Source organism: Cucumis melo, chromosome 12, assembly GCF_025177605.1.
Source record: "Cucumis melo cultivar AY chromosome 12, USDA_Cmelo_AY_1.0, whole genome shotgun sequence".
Classification (NCBI taxonomy): domain Eukaryota; kingdom Viridiplantae; phylum Streptophyta; class Magnoliopsida; order Cucurbitales; family Cucurbitaceae; genus Cucumis; species Cucumis melo.
Genome location: NC_066868.1, coordinates 3,455,839 through 3,471,834, shown reverse-complemented (window position 1 = coordinate 3,471,834; position 15,996 = coordinate 3,455,839). Strand labels below are relative to the sequence as shown.

At 40.1% G+C, this 15,996-nt stretch overlaps 1 protein-coding gene and 1 long non-coding RNA gene across 2 annotated transcripts; both read left to right on the top strand.

Annotated features, from left to right (window-relative positions):
* Positions 1-11,651: 11,651 nt before the first annotated feature.
* LOC127144460 (uncharacterized) lies at positions 11,652-13,391 on the top strand. Its single transcript, XR_007816112.1, has 4 exons — positions 11,652-12,247; positions 12,341-12,415; positions 12,495-12,555; positions 13,207-13,391. It is a non-coding gene; the product is annotated as an uncharacterized LOC127144460 (long non-coding RNA).
* A 174-nt stretch (positions 13,392-13,565) lies between these two features.
* On the top strand, positions 13,566-15,368 carry LOC103497250 (protein NRT1/ PTR FAMILY 2.6-like). Its single transcript, XM_017046620.2, has 2 exons — positions 13,566-13,755; positions 14,430-15,368. The coding sequence occupies exon 2, from the start codon at positions 14,633-14,635 to the stop codon at positions 15,269-15,271; it is 639 nt and encodes a 212-aa protein (XP_016902109.2). The 5' UTR covers positions 13,566-13,755; positions 14,430-14,632; the 3' UTR covers positions 15,272-15,368.
* The last annotated feature ends 628 nt before the right edge of the window (positions 15,369-15,996 follow it).

Below are 15,996 nucleotides of genomic sequence, written 5' to 3'. Positions count from 1 at the left end.
GCGTGTCTATCAATGACAAACCCTAAGAAGCACGAGGGTGTCATGATAGAGTTGCGTGTCTATCATGAACCCTAAGAAGCAAGAGTGTGACATGATAGAGTTGCGTGTCTATCATGGACAAACCCTAAGAAGCAAGAGAGTGATCTGATAGAGTTGTGCGTCTATCATGGACAAACCGTAAGAAATAAAAGGGCGTCATGATAGCGTGAGATGTCTATCATGAACAAACCCTAAGAAGCAGGAGGGTGTCATGATAGAGTTGCGTGTCTATCATGGACAAACGCTAAGAAGCAGGAGGGCGTCATGATAGAGTTGCGTATCTATCATGGACAAACCCTAAGAAGGAGGAGAGCGTTATGATAGAGTGACATGTCTATCATGAACAAACCATAAGAAGTAGGAGGGCGTCATGATAGAGTTACGTGTCTATCATGGACAAACCCCAAAATGGAGGAGGGCGTCATGATAGAGTTGCGTGTCTATCATGGACAAACCCTTAGAAGCACGAGGGTGTAATGATAGAGTTGCGTGTCTATCATGAACAAACCCTAAGAAGCAAGAGGGTTTCATGATAGAGTTGCGTGTCTATCATGGTCAAACCTTAAGAAGCAAAAGAGTGTTATCATAGAGTTGTGTGTCTATCATGGACAAACCCTAAGAAGTAAAAGGACGTCATGATAGAGTGACATGTCTATCATTAACAAACCCTAAGAAATAGGAGAGTGTCATAATAGAGTTGCTTGTCTATCAATAATAAACTATAAAAAGGAAGAGGGCGTCATGATAGAGTTGCGTGTCTATCATGACAAACCTTGAGAAGTAAGAGGGCGTCATGATGGAGTGACATGTCTATCATGAACAAGCTCTAAGAAGTAGGAGGGTGTCATGGTAGAGTTGTGTGTCTACCATGGACAAACCCTAAGAAGTAGGAGGGCGTGATAATAGAGTTGCATGTCTATCATGAACAAACCCTAAGAAGCACGAAGGCGTCATGATAGAGTTGCCTGTCTATCATGCACAAACCCTAAGAAGCAAGAGAGTGTCATGATAGAGTTGCGTGTCTATCATGGACAAACCCTAGGAAGTAAGAGGGCGTCATGATAGAGTGACATTTCTATCATGAGCAAGCTCTAAGAAGTAGTAGGAACCCTAAGATGTAGGAGGGCGTCATGATAGAGTTGCGTGTCCATCATGGACAAACCCTTAGAAGTAAGAGGGCGTCATGATAGAGTGACATGTCTATCATGAACATACCCTAAGAAGCAAGAGGGCGTCATGATAGAGTGACATGTCTTTCATGGGCAAACCCTAAGAAGTAGGAGGGCATCATGATAGAGTTGCGTGTCTATCATGGACAAACCCTAAGATGTAGGAGGGCGTCATGATAGAGTTGTGTGTCTATTATGGACAGACCCTAAGAAGCAGAAGAGTGTTATGATAGAGTTGCGTGTCTATCATGAACAAACCCTAAGAAGCAAGAGGGCGTCATAATAGAGTTGCGTGTCTATCAATGACAAACCCTAAGAAGGACGAGGGTGTCATGATAGAGTTGCGTGTCTATCATGAACAAACCCTAAGAAGCAAGAGTGTGTCATGATAGAGTTGCGTGTCTATCATGGACAAACCCTAAGAAGCAAGAGAGTGATCTGATAGAGTTGTGCGTCTATCATGGACAAACCATAAGAAATAAGAGGGCGTCATGATAGCGTGAGATTTCTATCATGAACAAACCCTAAGAAGCAGGAGGGTGTCATGATAGAGTTGCGTGTCTATCATGGACAAACCCTAAGAAGGAGGAGAGCGTTATGATAGAGTGACATGTCTATCATAAACAAACCATAAGAAGCAGGAGGGCGTGATGATAGAGTTACGTGTCTATCATGGACAAACCCTAAAATGGAGGAGGGCGTCATGATAGAGTTGCGTGTCTATCATGGACGAACCCTAAGAAGCATGAGGGTCTCATGATAGAGTTGCGTGTTTATCATGAACAAACCCTAAGAAGCGAGAGGGTTTCATGATAGAGTTGCGTGTCTATCATGGTCAAACCTTAAGAAGCAAGAGAGTGTTATGATAGAGTTGTGTGTTTATCATGGACAAACCCTAAGAAGTAAATGGACGTCATGATAGAGTGACATGTCTATCATCAACAAACCCTAAGAAGTAGGAGAGTGTCATAATAGAGTTGCTTGTCTATCAATAATAAACTATAAAAAGGAAGAGGGCGTCATGATAGAGTTGCGTGTCTATCATGGACAAACCCTGAGAAGTGAGAGAGCGTCATGATAGAGTGACATGTCTATCATGAACAAGCTCTAAGAAGTAGGAGGGGGTCATGGTAGAGTTGTGTGTCTATCATGGACAAACCCTAAGAAGTAGGAGGGCGTGATGATAGAGTTGCATGTCTAACATGGACAAACCCTAAGAAGCACGAAGGCGTCATGATAGAGTTGCGTGTCTATCATGCCCAAACCCTAAGAAGCAAGAGGGTGTCATGATAGAGTTGCGTGTCTATCATGGACAAATCCTGAGAAGTAAGAGGGCGTCACGATAGAGTGACATTTCTATCATGAACAAGCTCTAAGAAGTAGGAGCAACCCTAAGATGTAAGGGAGTGTCATGATAGAGTTGCATGTCCATCATGGACAAACCCTAAGAAGTAAGAGAGCGTCATGATAGAGTGACATGTTTGTCATGAACATACTCTAAGAAGCAAGAGGGTGTCATGATAGAGTTACGTGTCTATCATGGACAAACCCTAAGAAGTAAGAGGGCGTCATGATAGAGTGACATGTCTATCATGAACAAGCTCTAAAATGTAGGAGGGCGTCATGGTAGAGTTGCGTGTTTATCATGGACAAACCCTAAGAAGTAGAAGGGTATTATGATAGAGTTGCGTGTCTATCATGGACAAACCCTAAGAAGTAAGAGGTCGTCATGATAGAATGACATGTCTATCATGAAGAAGCTCTAAAAAGTAGAAGGGCGTCAAGGTAGAGTTGCGTGTCTATTATGGACAAACCCTAAGAAGCAGGAGGGCGTCATGATAGAGTTGCTTGTCTATCATGGACAAACCCTAAGAAGCACGAGGGTGTCATGATAGAGTTGCGTGTCTATCATGAACAAATCCATAAAAGCAAGAGAGTGTCATCATAGAGTTGCGTGTCTATCATGGATAAACCTTATGAAGCAAGAGAGTGTCATGATAGAGTTGCATTTCTATCATGGAAAAACCTTAAGAAGCACGAGGATGTCATGATAGAGTTAGATGTTCATCATGAACAAACCCTAAGAAGCAAGAGGGTGTCATGATAGAGTTGCGTGTCTATCATGGACAAACCTTAAGAAGCAAGAGAGTGTCATGATAGAGTTGCATATCTATCATGGACAAACCCTAAGAAGTAAGAGGGCGTCATGATAGAGTGACATGTCTATCATGAACAAACCTTAAGTAACAGGAGGGTGTAATGATAAAGTTGCTTGTCTATCACAGACAAACCTTAAGAAGCACGAGTGCGTCATGATAGAGTTGCGTGTGTATCATGGAGAAACCCTAAGAAGCAGGAGGGCTTCACGATAGAGTTGCGTGTCTATCGTGGACAAACCCTAAGAAGCACGAGGTTGTCATGATAGAGTTGCGTGTCTATCCTGGAAAAACCCTAAGAAGCACGAGGGTGTCATGATAGAGTTGCGTGTCTATCCTGGACAAACCCTAAGAAGCACGAGGATGTCATGATAGAGTTACGTGTCTATCATGAACAAACCGTAAGAAACAAGAGGGTTTCATGATAGAGTTGCGTGTCTATCATGGATAAACCAAAGATAAGGGAGGGCGTCATGATAAAGTTGCGTGTCTATCAAGGATAAACCCTAAACAACACGAGGGTGTCATGATAGAGTTGCGTGTCTATCATGAACAAACCTTAAAAAGCAAGAGGGTTTCATGATAGAGTTGCGTGTCTATCATTTACAAACCTTAAGAAGCAAGAGAGTGTCATGATCGAGTGGCATATCCATCATGGAGAAACCTTAAGAAGTAAGAGGGCGTTATGATAGAGTGACATGTCTATCATGAACAAACCCTTAGAAGCAGAAGGGCGTCATGATAAAGTTGCGTGTCTATCATGGACAAACCCTAAGGTGCAGAAGGGCGTCATGATAGAGTTGCGTGTCTATCATGGACAAACCCTAAGAAGCACGAGGGTGTCATGATAGAGTTGTGTGTCTATCATAGACAAACCTTAAGAAGCACGAGGGTGTCATAATAGAGTTACGTGTCTATCATGGACAAATCCTAAAAAGCAAGACCGTGTCATGATTGAGTTGCGTGTCTATCATGGACAAACCTTAAGAAGCAAGAGAGTGTCATGATAAAGTTGCGTGTCTATCAAGGATAAACCCTAAACAACACGAGGGTGTCATGATAGAGTTGCGTGTCTATCATGAACAAACCTTAAAAAGCAAGAGGGTTTCATGATAGAGTTGCGTGTCTATCATTTACAAACCTTAAGAAGCAAGAGAGTGTCATGATAGAGTGGCATATCCATCATGGACAAACCTTAAGAAGTAGAGGGCGTTATGATAGAGTGACATGTCTATCATGAACAAACCTTAAGAAGCAGGAGGGTGTCAGGATAGAGTTGCGTGTCTATCATGGACAAACCCTAAGAAGCACGAAGACGTCCTGATAGAGTTGTGTGTGTATCATGCACAAACCCTAAGAAGCAAGAGGGTGTCACGATAGAGTTGCGTGTCTATCATGGACAAAGATTGAGAAGCAAGATGGGGTCATGATAGAGTTGCGTGTCTATCATGGACAAACCCTGAGATGAAGGAGGGCGTCATGATAGAGTTGCGTGTCCATCATAGACAAACCCTGAGATGAAGGAGGGCGTCATGATAGAGTTGCGTGTCCATCATAGAAAAACCCTAAGAAGTAAGAGGGCGTCATGATAGAGTGACATAACTATCATAAACATACCGTAAAAAGCAAGAGGGTGTCATGATAGAGTTGCGTGTCTATCATGGACGAGGCCTAAGAGGTAAGATAGTGTCATGATAGAGTTGCGTGTGTATCATGGACAAACCCTAAGAAGTAAGAGGGCTTCATGATAGAGTGACATGTCTATAAAAAACAAACCCTAAGAAGCACGAGGGTGTCATGATAGAGTTTCGTGTCTATCATGAACAAACCCTAAAAAGCAAGAGGGTGTGATGATAGAGTTGCGTGTCTATCATGGACAAACCTTAAGAAACAAGAGAGTGTTATGATAGAGTTGCATATCTATCATGGACAAACCCTAAGAAGTAATTGGGCGTCATGATAGAGTGACATGCCTATCATGAACAAACCTTAAGTAACAAGAGTGTGTCATGATAGAGTTGCGTGTCTATCACAGACAAATCTTAAGAAGCAGGAGGGCGTCATGATAGAGTTACGTGTGTATCATGGAGAAACCCTAAGAAGCAGGAGGGCTTTATGATAGAGGTGCGTGTCTATCGTGGACAAACCCTAAGAAGCACGAGGGTGTCATGATAGAGTTGTGTGTCTATCATGGACAAACCGTAAGAAGCACGAGGATGTTATGATAGAGTTACGTGTCTATCATGAACAAACCCTAAGAAGCAAGAGGGTTTCATGATAGAGTTGCGTGTCTATCATGGATAAACCCTAAGAAGAAGGAGGGCTTCATGATAACGTTGCGTGTCTATCAAGGACAAACCCTAAGAAGCACGAAGGTGTCATGATAGAGTTGCGTGTCTATCATGAACAAACCCTAAAAAGCAAGAGGGTTTCATGATAGAGTTGCGTTTCTATCATTTACAAATTTTAAGAAGCAAGAGAGTGTCATGATAGAGTTGCATATCCATCATGGACAAACCCTAAAAATTGAGAGGGCGTTATGATAGTGTGACATGTCTATCATGAACAAACCCAAAGATGCAATAGGGCGTCATGATAGAGTTGCATGTGTATCATGGACAAACCTTAAGATGGAGGAGGGCGTCATGATAGAGTTGGGTGTCTATCATGGACAAACCCTAAGAAGCACGAGTGCGTCATGATAGAGTTGTATGTCTACCATGGACAAACCTTAAAAAGCACGAGGGTGTCATAGTAGAGTTAGGTATCTATCATTGACAAATCTTAAGAAGCAAGACAGTGTCATGATAGAGTTGCGTGTCTATCATGGACAAACCTTTAGAAGCAAGAGAGTGTCATGATAGAGTTGTGTGTCTATCATGGACAAACCCTAAAAAGTAAGAGAGTGTCATGATAGATTGACATGTCTCTCATAAACAAACCCTATAAAGCAGGAGGGTGTCATGATAGAGTTGCGTGTCTAACATGGACAAACGCTAAGAAGTAGGAGGGCGTCATGATAGAGTTGCGTGTCTATCATGGACAAACCCTAAGAAGCAAGAGGGTGTCATGATAGAGTTGCAAGTCTATCATGGACAAACTCTAAGAAGCAGGAGGGCGTCATGATAGAGTTGCGTGTCTATCAAGGACAAACCCTAAGAAGCACCAGGGTGTCATGATAGAGTTGCGTGTCTATCATGGACAAATCCTAAGAAGCACGAGGATGTCATGATAGAGTTACGTGTCTATCATGAACAAACCCTAAGATGCAAGAGGATTTCATTATTGAGTTGCGTGTCTATCATGGATAAACCCTAAGAAGCACGAGGATGTCATGATAGAGTTACGTGTCTATCATGAACAAACCCTAAGAAGCAAGAGGGTTTCATGATAGAGTTGCGTGTCTATCATGGACAAACCGTAAGAAGCACGAGGATGTCATGATAGAGTTACATGTCTATCGTGAACATACCCTAAGAAGCAAAAGGGTGTCATGATAGAGTTGCGTGTTTATCATGGACAAACACTAAGAAGCACGAGGGTGTCAAAATAGAGTTACGTGTCTATCATGGACAAACCCTAAGGAGCATAAGGAAGTCATGGTAGAGGTTCGTTTCTATCATGGACAAACCCTAAGAAGCACGAGGATGTCATGATAGAGTTACATGTCTATCGTGTACATACCCTAAGAAGTAAGAGGGTGTTATGATAGAGTTGCATGTCTATAATGGACAAACCCTAAGAAGCACGAGGATGTCATGATAGAGTTTCGTGTCTATCATGAACAAACCCTAAGAAGGAAGTGGGTTTCATGATAGAGTTGCGTGTCTATCATGGATAAACCCTAAGAAGAAGGAGGGCGTCATGATAAAGTTACGTGTCTATCAAGAACAAACCCTAAGAAGCACGAGGGTGTCATGATAGAGTTGCGTGTCTACCATGAACAAACCCTAAAAAGCAAGAGGGTTTCATGATAGAGTTGCGTGTCTATCCTTTACAAACCTTCAGAAGCAAGAGAGTGTCATGATAGAGATGCCTATCCATCATGAACAAACCCTAAGAAGTAAGAGAGCGTTATGATAGAGTGACTTGTCGATAATGAGCAAACCCTAACAATTAGGAGGGCATCATGATAGAGTTGCGTGTCTATCATGGACAAACCCTTAGATGCAGGAGGGCGTCATGATAGAGTTGCGTGTCTATCTTGGAAAAACCCTAAGAAGCACGAGGGCGTCATGATAGAGTTGTGTGTCTATCATGGACAAACCTTAAGAAGGATGAGGGTGTCATAATAGAGTTACGTGTCTATCATGGACAAATCCTAAGAAGCAAGAAGGTGTCATGATTGAGTTGCGTGTCTATCATGGATAAAACTTAAGAAGCAAGAGAGTGTCATGATAGAGTTGTGTGTCTATCATGGAGAAACCCTAAAAAGTAAGAGGGCGTCATGATAGAGTGACATGTCTCTCTTGAACAAACCCTAAGAAGCAGGAGGGTGTCATGATAGAGTTGCGTGTCTATCATGGACAAACGCTAAGAAGCAGGAGAGCGTCATGATAGTGTTGCGTGTCTATCATGGACAAAGCCTAAGAAGCAAGAGGGTGTCATGATAGAGTTAGATGTCTAACATGGACAAACTCTAAGAAGCAGGAGGGCGTCATGATAGAGTTGCGTGTCTATCAAGGAAAAACTCTAAGAAGCATAAGGGTGTCATGATAGAGTTGCGTGTCTATCATGAACAAACCCTAAAAAGCAAGAGGGTGTCATGATAGAGTTGCGTGTCTATCATGGACAAACCTTAAGAAGCAAAAGCGTGTCATGATAGAGTTGCATATCCGTCATGGACAAACTCGAAAAAGTAAGAGGGCGTCGTGATAGAGTGACATGTCTATCATAAACAAACCCTAAGAAGCAGGAGGGTGTCGTGATAGAGTTGCGTGTCTATCATGGACAAACCTTAAGAAGCAAGAGAGGGTCATGATAGAGTTGCGTGTCTATCATGGACAAACCTTAAGAAGCAAGAGAGGGTCATGATAGAGTTGCGTGTCTATCATGGACAAATCTTAAGAAGTCGAAGGACGTTATGATAGAGTTATATGTCTATCATGAACAAACCCTAAGAAGCAGGATGGTGTCATGATAGGGTTGTGTGTCTATCATGGACAAACCATAAGAAGCAGGATGGCGTCATGATAGAGTTGGGAGTCTATCACGGACAAACCTTAAGAAGTAGGAGGGCGTCATGATAGAGTTGCGTGTCTATCATGGAGAAACCCTAACAAGCACGAGGGTGTCATGATAGAGTTGCGTGTCTATCATGAACAAACCTTGAGAAGCAAGAGGGTGTCATGATAGAGTTGCGTGTCTATCATAGACAAACCTTAAGAAGCAATAGAGGGTCATGATAGAGTTGCTTGTCTATCATGGATAAACTCTAAGAAGCAAGAGGACGTCATGATAGAGTGACATGTCTATCATGAACATACCCTAAGAAGTAGGCGGGTGTCATGATAGAGTTGCGTGTCTATCATGGACAAACCCTAAGAAGTAGGAGGGCGTCATGATAGAGTTGCGTGTCTATCATGGACAAACCCTAAGAAGAACGAGGGTGTCGTGATAGAGTTGATTGTCCATCATGAATAAACCCTAAGAAGCAAGAGGGTATCATGATAGAGTTGCGTGTCTATCATGGACAAGCCCTAAGAGGTAAGAGAGTGTCATGATAGAGTTGCGTGTCTATCATAGACAAATTCTAAGAAGTAAGAAGCCGTCATGATAGAGTGACATGTCTATCATGAACAAACCTTAAGAAACAGGAGGGTGTCAGGATAGAGTTACGTGTCTATCATGGACAAACCCTAAGAAGTAGAAGGGTGTCATGATAGAGTTGCGTGTCTATCATGGACAAACCTTAAGAAGCAGGAGGGCGTCATGATAGAGTTCGTGTCTATCATGGAGAAACCCTAAGAAGCACGAGGGTGTCATGATAGAGTTGCGTGTCTATCATGAACAAACCCTAAGAAGCAAGAGGATATCATGATAGAGTTGCGTGTCTATCATGGACAAACCTTAAGAAGCAAGAGAGGGTCATGATAGAGTTGCGTGTCTATCATGGACAAACCTTAAGAAGTAAGAGGACGTCATGATAGAGTGACATGTCTATCATGAACAAACCCTAAGATGCAGAAGGGTGTCATGATAGAGTTGCGTGTCTATCATGGACAAACCCTAAGAAGCAAGAGGGCGACATGATAGAGTTGCGTGTCTATCATGGGCAAACCCTAAGAAGCAGGATGACGTCATGATAGAGTTGCGTGTCTATCATGGACATGCCCTAAAAAGCACGACGGTGTCATGATAGAGTGCTTGGTGCTCCTCCTATAGAAAATTTATGGATCCCCCACTGTTATGATTTATCAGTCTATCAGTGATGGACCAAAATTTTTCAATATGGTCAATCAATAATAGATTTTGCTATATTTTTAAATTTTTAAAAATATTGTTATATATGCTAATATTTTGAATGTAATTTCTATATTTACGATAATCCCTTAAATTTTACAGATATAACAAATATTGTTGTCTATCTATAGTAGACTACTATATATGTGTTTTTATGTCATAATAATTAAACACGAACAATAGTCCTTTACAAATAGAATATGATATTATGATATATTTGTAAATAATTTCAATAGTTTTGTTATTTAAAATAATTTCTTTTCGTATTTTATATCACTTAAGAAATTAGATATACTTAGTTTTACATATCTTTCAATATCCCACCTAATCAAACTTATCTTTCTGATTTTTATACATTGAATGCATCGATTTCTTAAAAAAACATATTGATTTTTTTAAAATAAAACTATTTTTCTTAATATATTTTGAAATTAATTAATATATAACAAGCAAAATAAATTACTCTAAACAATTTTTAAAATTTATAAATTACAAAATAATAATGATAAAAATTGTAGGTGTATTTTAATTATTTTATTTAAAACGGGATGTTTTTTATATCTTTGTTTACCAAACACAGCCTACCTTTTCGATTTGAACCTAAAATTTACCAAACACTTGTTTAGTTCATTTTACAGCTGATTTTTTTTAAAAAACGTGGTTACGGTACAACAACTTCAAAATAAATCTTAATTGAAAGAAATATTTAAGTACATCCTAAGTTGCATCCATCTTTGCGCAACTCAGTCAAAAGATGCATGTAGATGATCAAAACAACCAAATTTGCACCTAAGTATTATTATTACGCATTTTAATCTACGCATTTTAATTCTAGCATCCAACAATTGATTAATAGATAAAAATAATGTTCTAACATAATAGATTATGAGGTTTCTTTTCTACCTAAGGTATCTCAACGTATTGTCTCCTGACGTACCTATCTAAGTTCATTATTTTTGGTTAGATCTCAAATTTTTTTACCTTACTTTTCTTTCTTTAGCTTTCCTTTTTCCCAATAACAATTCGCTTGACTCATTTCCATCATGGTTTATATAATAAATACATATGATTTTCATTTTGTAGGGTTTGATTTCCCTTACACTAACAGCAACAATCCATTCGCTAAGGCCACAATCGTGTGATCATATTAATACCTCAATCACATGTTCTTCTTCACCTTCAAAACTCCAGTACACAATCTTATACTTGAGCATTATATTAGTAAGTCTTGGATGTGGAGGTTCTCATTTCACTACAGCAACTCTTGGAGCAAATCAATATGATACAATTAAAAACCAAAACATTTTCATTAATTGGTTTTTTGTCACTCTCTATGCTGGATTTGTTGCTAGCGTCACAGCCATTGTCTACATTCAAGACAGTGTCAGTTGGGGTTTGGGCTTTGGCATCTGCCTTGCCGCCAACGCCATTTCCTGTAACGCCCCAACAGATTGGGCTTTTCATTTTATCGTCTTTAAGTGTAATTATGGAAAATTTCAAATTTATTTGAGGAACTTGATTATTTTTGACTTTGTGTTTAATTAAGGTTTAGAGTTAATTATTTTGATTTGGATAATAATTGTGTTATTTGGAAATAAATTTGGTGAAGTGATGAGAGAGATGTGAGTTAATTATTAAGATTAAGGTTGGTTGGTTGAGGAGAGAGATGTGAGGATTTAATTGAGGAAAAGAAAGAAATAATTATTTTAAAAGGAGAAAAAAAAAAGGATTTGGTTAGATTTGGAGGAGGAGAGAGAAGGTGGGTTAAGTGGTGTTTAAATGAGGCATAGGGACCCGTGCACATTAAAAAAACCCATCACCTTCTTCAAAAAAAAAAAAGGGAAAAGGGAAGCTAATTTGAAACCCTAGCCGCCGCGGACCACAGCTTCGTCGCGCCGCCGCCCTCGCCGCCGAAATTTCTCCGCCAACCACCGCGTCGGAGTCGAGAGTTACGAAGCCGCGCAGCCCAGCCAGCCGACCCGCACTCTCCAGCCGTTGCCTTCGCGGATCATAAGCCGACCCGCGTCTCGCTAGCCGAACTCCCCCGTCTGCTAGCCGTCGCTGAGCACCGCTAAAGCCCAGCCATCGAAGCCGCGGTGTTAGCCGGATGGCCCTGCAAACCCCGTTGATCCGCCCGAGTCTCGAAACCTGCGTCGCACCTCGTTTACGCGTAAAATCGACCCAGTCGTGCCTCCGCCCCGCAACCCGAACGACCCGCGTCCGCACCGCCAGCTGAGCCGTACGCGCACAGTACCTGCGCCCAAGCCGAGCCGCGCCTGCATCGTAGCCGAGCCGCGCCTATCTACGCTGTGTCCGAGCCGATCCCAACCTACAAGCCGAGCCGATTCCTGCTTGTCTAGTCGAGCCGACCCGCCTGTCCTTGAGTCGCCAGCCTGCTCCGGTCCCTTTGCACCTATTTTGGTAAGTCAAATGGGTTTCTTTGCATACCCAGCCGAGACTTGAATTTCAACCTAAATAATTTAATTTGGACTAAATTAAATTATTTCTCTTAAGGAACACCTTGGACCAATTGACTTGGAGCGTTGGATTTCTTCATCAAGGGCTCAAGCGTTGCAACCTCGACCTAGGGTAAGTTGTCTCAACTACATTTTTGGGCCTTGGGTCATTTGGCGAGTTAATCTTGAAAATTGGCGTATTAAACATTTAGGACCTCACTGCTTGGAAAGCACATTTTTCTGGCCGTTAGGACTCGTTGAGCAAATCTCCAGGTAAGAGATTTCTACTACTAGCTCTATGATTAGAACCATGAGACCGCATACACCTCCAGTTATGCATGTTAAGGACTAGACTGTATAACACATGTAAATTAATGAGAGCATGATGTGACTGATGTTGTGGTTATATGATGGTATGGTAATGTGATGACGTGACTTGTTATGACTGTATGTTGGATAGTGTGATGAGATGTGAGATGATGATTAGACCGATATGATAACATGATGATGTTATATATATGTATGCTATGGTTAGGGTACCTGTTAGCTTAGCCTATTAGAGTCGTACCTATATGAGTGTCCTTTGGGATCACCACCTATTTAGGACTGCATAGTCCGACGGGACGTCAGTCTAGCATGGATATAGATATGATTCGAGTGATTCGACGGGATCCTCGCAGCTCGATTGTCTTAGTGTTTCTCCTGGGTTCACTACAGACCAGTATGTCCTAGGTACTCCCCCGGGACACCAAAGACCAGATTTTCGTTCCTACGGGAGCGCATGTTGCACGTGTTCGGGAACGTGCCAGAGATTGGGTACTATTTTCAGAACTCTAATAGGAAGCTAACAGGCACCTAGTGGGACTAGTAGTGGGTCCCTTACTGAGAATTTTATACTCACTCTCTCCATGTCATGCTTTTCAGGTAGAGGCCGAGGTAGGGGCAAGGGCAAGCTGGCGAGCGACCAGAAGTGACCGTGGCGAGCCATAGTGATTTCTACTTCCGCTTACACCTCGTTTTAGACATTTAGTACTTGAGTTTTATTTTCTTCCTTATTCACTATTTCATTTCTTTAAAAGTAGATAGGGCCCGAGTAGGATTTTAATATTTATTTATATTTTGCACATTACCCTAATTTGATTTTATAAATAAAATTCTGAGGTTTTATTCGTTTTAACTAAACTTTATGGCTTAAATCATGTGCTTTACATTTAGTAATGACTTCGACTCAGTATAAGGATTTGGGTCGTTACAGTTCCCTTGCTATTTTCTTGATCGGAAAACGATTCTATCGCCTCGATAAGACAATAGGTAGCCCTTTCACTGCTCTCGCTCGAGTTCTTGTCTCGAATGCTTTGAAAAGGCTTGATTGGGCACCATCGACTATGGGAAGGGATAATGGTTGCTACTATCAAGGTAAGGACCTTCATTTGAGGAATCAAGCTGGGGAGTAGTGTTGACAAAGAGTTTTAGGTATGTCATGCTTCAATAATGCATATATATACTAATTTTCTACTTTTTCTTTTATTTATGGTTGAGTTATATTGTTCTACTTTTACATAAAAAAAATAATTATAAAAACAAAACTAAAGTGATTGAAAATATGTTTAAACTTTGAACATAATTTAAAAAATATTTTCAAACTTATTAAGCTATCTTTAAAAATATTAATCAGGAAACACATTGATTATCCTCTAAAATCTTCCTAAAAGTTGATGGCTTAATCTCTTTGATCTAATATTAATTTTTGATGTACGCTTTGTTTATGTTTATAAGTAATGTTACTAATTCAGAGCTACACACACAAGTTCCAAATATTTGAGTGAAGAAGGCATGCACCTAGAATAATATAGGTTCACTTTTTTAGCCAGTAATAACATTAATTCAAGAAAAGAAAAAAAAACCTGATGCATGATAAGCCACACTCATCTTTGTACATCATTTCATTCAATTGTCTAATCATAATTTTTCATGGACATAGAGATTCTTCTTATTTCTATAAATTATTCTTTTATATGATAGATTGCATCCCTTTACCTGTTCCTCATTGCTCTTCAAGCATAAAGTTAATTATCTACTCAATAAATTTCAACATTTAAGTATTAACTAACTAACAGCTTTGACACACACTATGATCTTTCTTGAAGGTGTTTGAATCATGCGGCTCTAATAACACAAGGAGATGTCCATTTGGATGGAACCATTTGCAAAACCTTGGAGGATGTGTAAAGTACAAGAAGTAGAAGATTTCAAAACTTTTCTTAAAATCTTCCCCCTTTGGTCAACTAGCATTTTTCTCGCCATCCCCATTGTTTTCCAAGGAAGCTTAATCATTCTCTAAGCCCTAACCATGGACCGTCACCTCGGTCTAAACTTCAAAATCCCTACAGGGTCTTTCTCTGTCAACGTCTTCATCTCCACCACCATCTCACTAACCCTAATCGATCGGTTTCTCTACCCTACTTGGCGAAAGTGGATTGAACGAATGCCACAACCTCTCGAACGCATTGGTCTTGGCCATGTTCTCAATGTTCTTTCTATGGTAGTGTCAGCATTAGTAGAATTAAAGAGACTAAAGATTGTTCGTGCTCACCACCTTCAAGACCAAGCTATGGCAATAGTGCCAATATCATCCTTGTGGCTTTTCCCACAACTAGTTTTGGTTGGCATTGGAGAAGCTTTTCATTTTCTTGGACAAGTTGGATTATACTATCAAGAATTTTTGATGTCGTTGCGTTGCATTGCAACGGCTTTGATCTCGTTGGTGATTGACATTGCATATTATCTTTGCACAACTTTGATTGATCTATTTCATAGGGTTACAAAATGGCTACCTGATGATATCAATCAAGGAAGACTTGATAATGTTTACTGGACGATATCGGTGATTGGAGTGATTAATTTTGGGTATTATCTAGCATGTGCTAGGTACTACAAGTACCAAAATGTTGAAAACAATGTGGAGGATGATTCTATTACTGAAGATTGAGAGCAAAGAAGCACGAATATGAATATGAGACACGAAAGTAGTGATACACCATATTTTATAAATGTAGGACATGGCACGGTAAGGACAATACATTTATCAAAATACAAATTTAACAAATATAGATCTTTTTTACAATAAAAAGAAATTTTAGTGGAAATAGGTTGATGCATTTACATGCTTAAAAACTTAGTTTAATGTATTTCACGGTAAGAAAGTTATTATTATTATCATATATGTATCTCTTTAGTCTACTCAACAAGTGTTCTTTACATATCTAATACATTAGTTTTACTACCAAGTGTATGATACGTGTAACGACCCAACTATTTATACTAAGCTAAGATCATTACTACTCAAAGGGTAATACAACTTTCTTAAATCCAAAAGGAAAATAACAAATTTTTATAATTTAAAATCTCAAATACTCATTAAAATCATAAATAAATTAAACTAAAGTAAGTAGAAATAAATCTCAAAACTAAAATCCTAGTCGAGCCTTATCTAGTTTCAAAAGAGAAATAATGAAAGTACAAAATACTGAAATAAAAATAAATAATATAATGGCGGAAGGAAAACATTTTCCTATGGCACGGCATGGTCAATTTTTGTCATTCGCCAGCTTCCCTCTACCTCTCCCTTTACCTTTGCCTAAAAAAAATAAACATGAAAGAGTGAGTATAAAAATATACTTAGTAAGGGACCTACTACTAGTCCCGCTAGGTGTC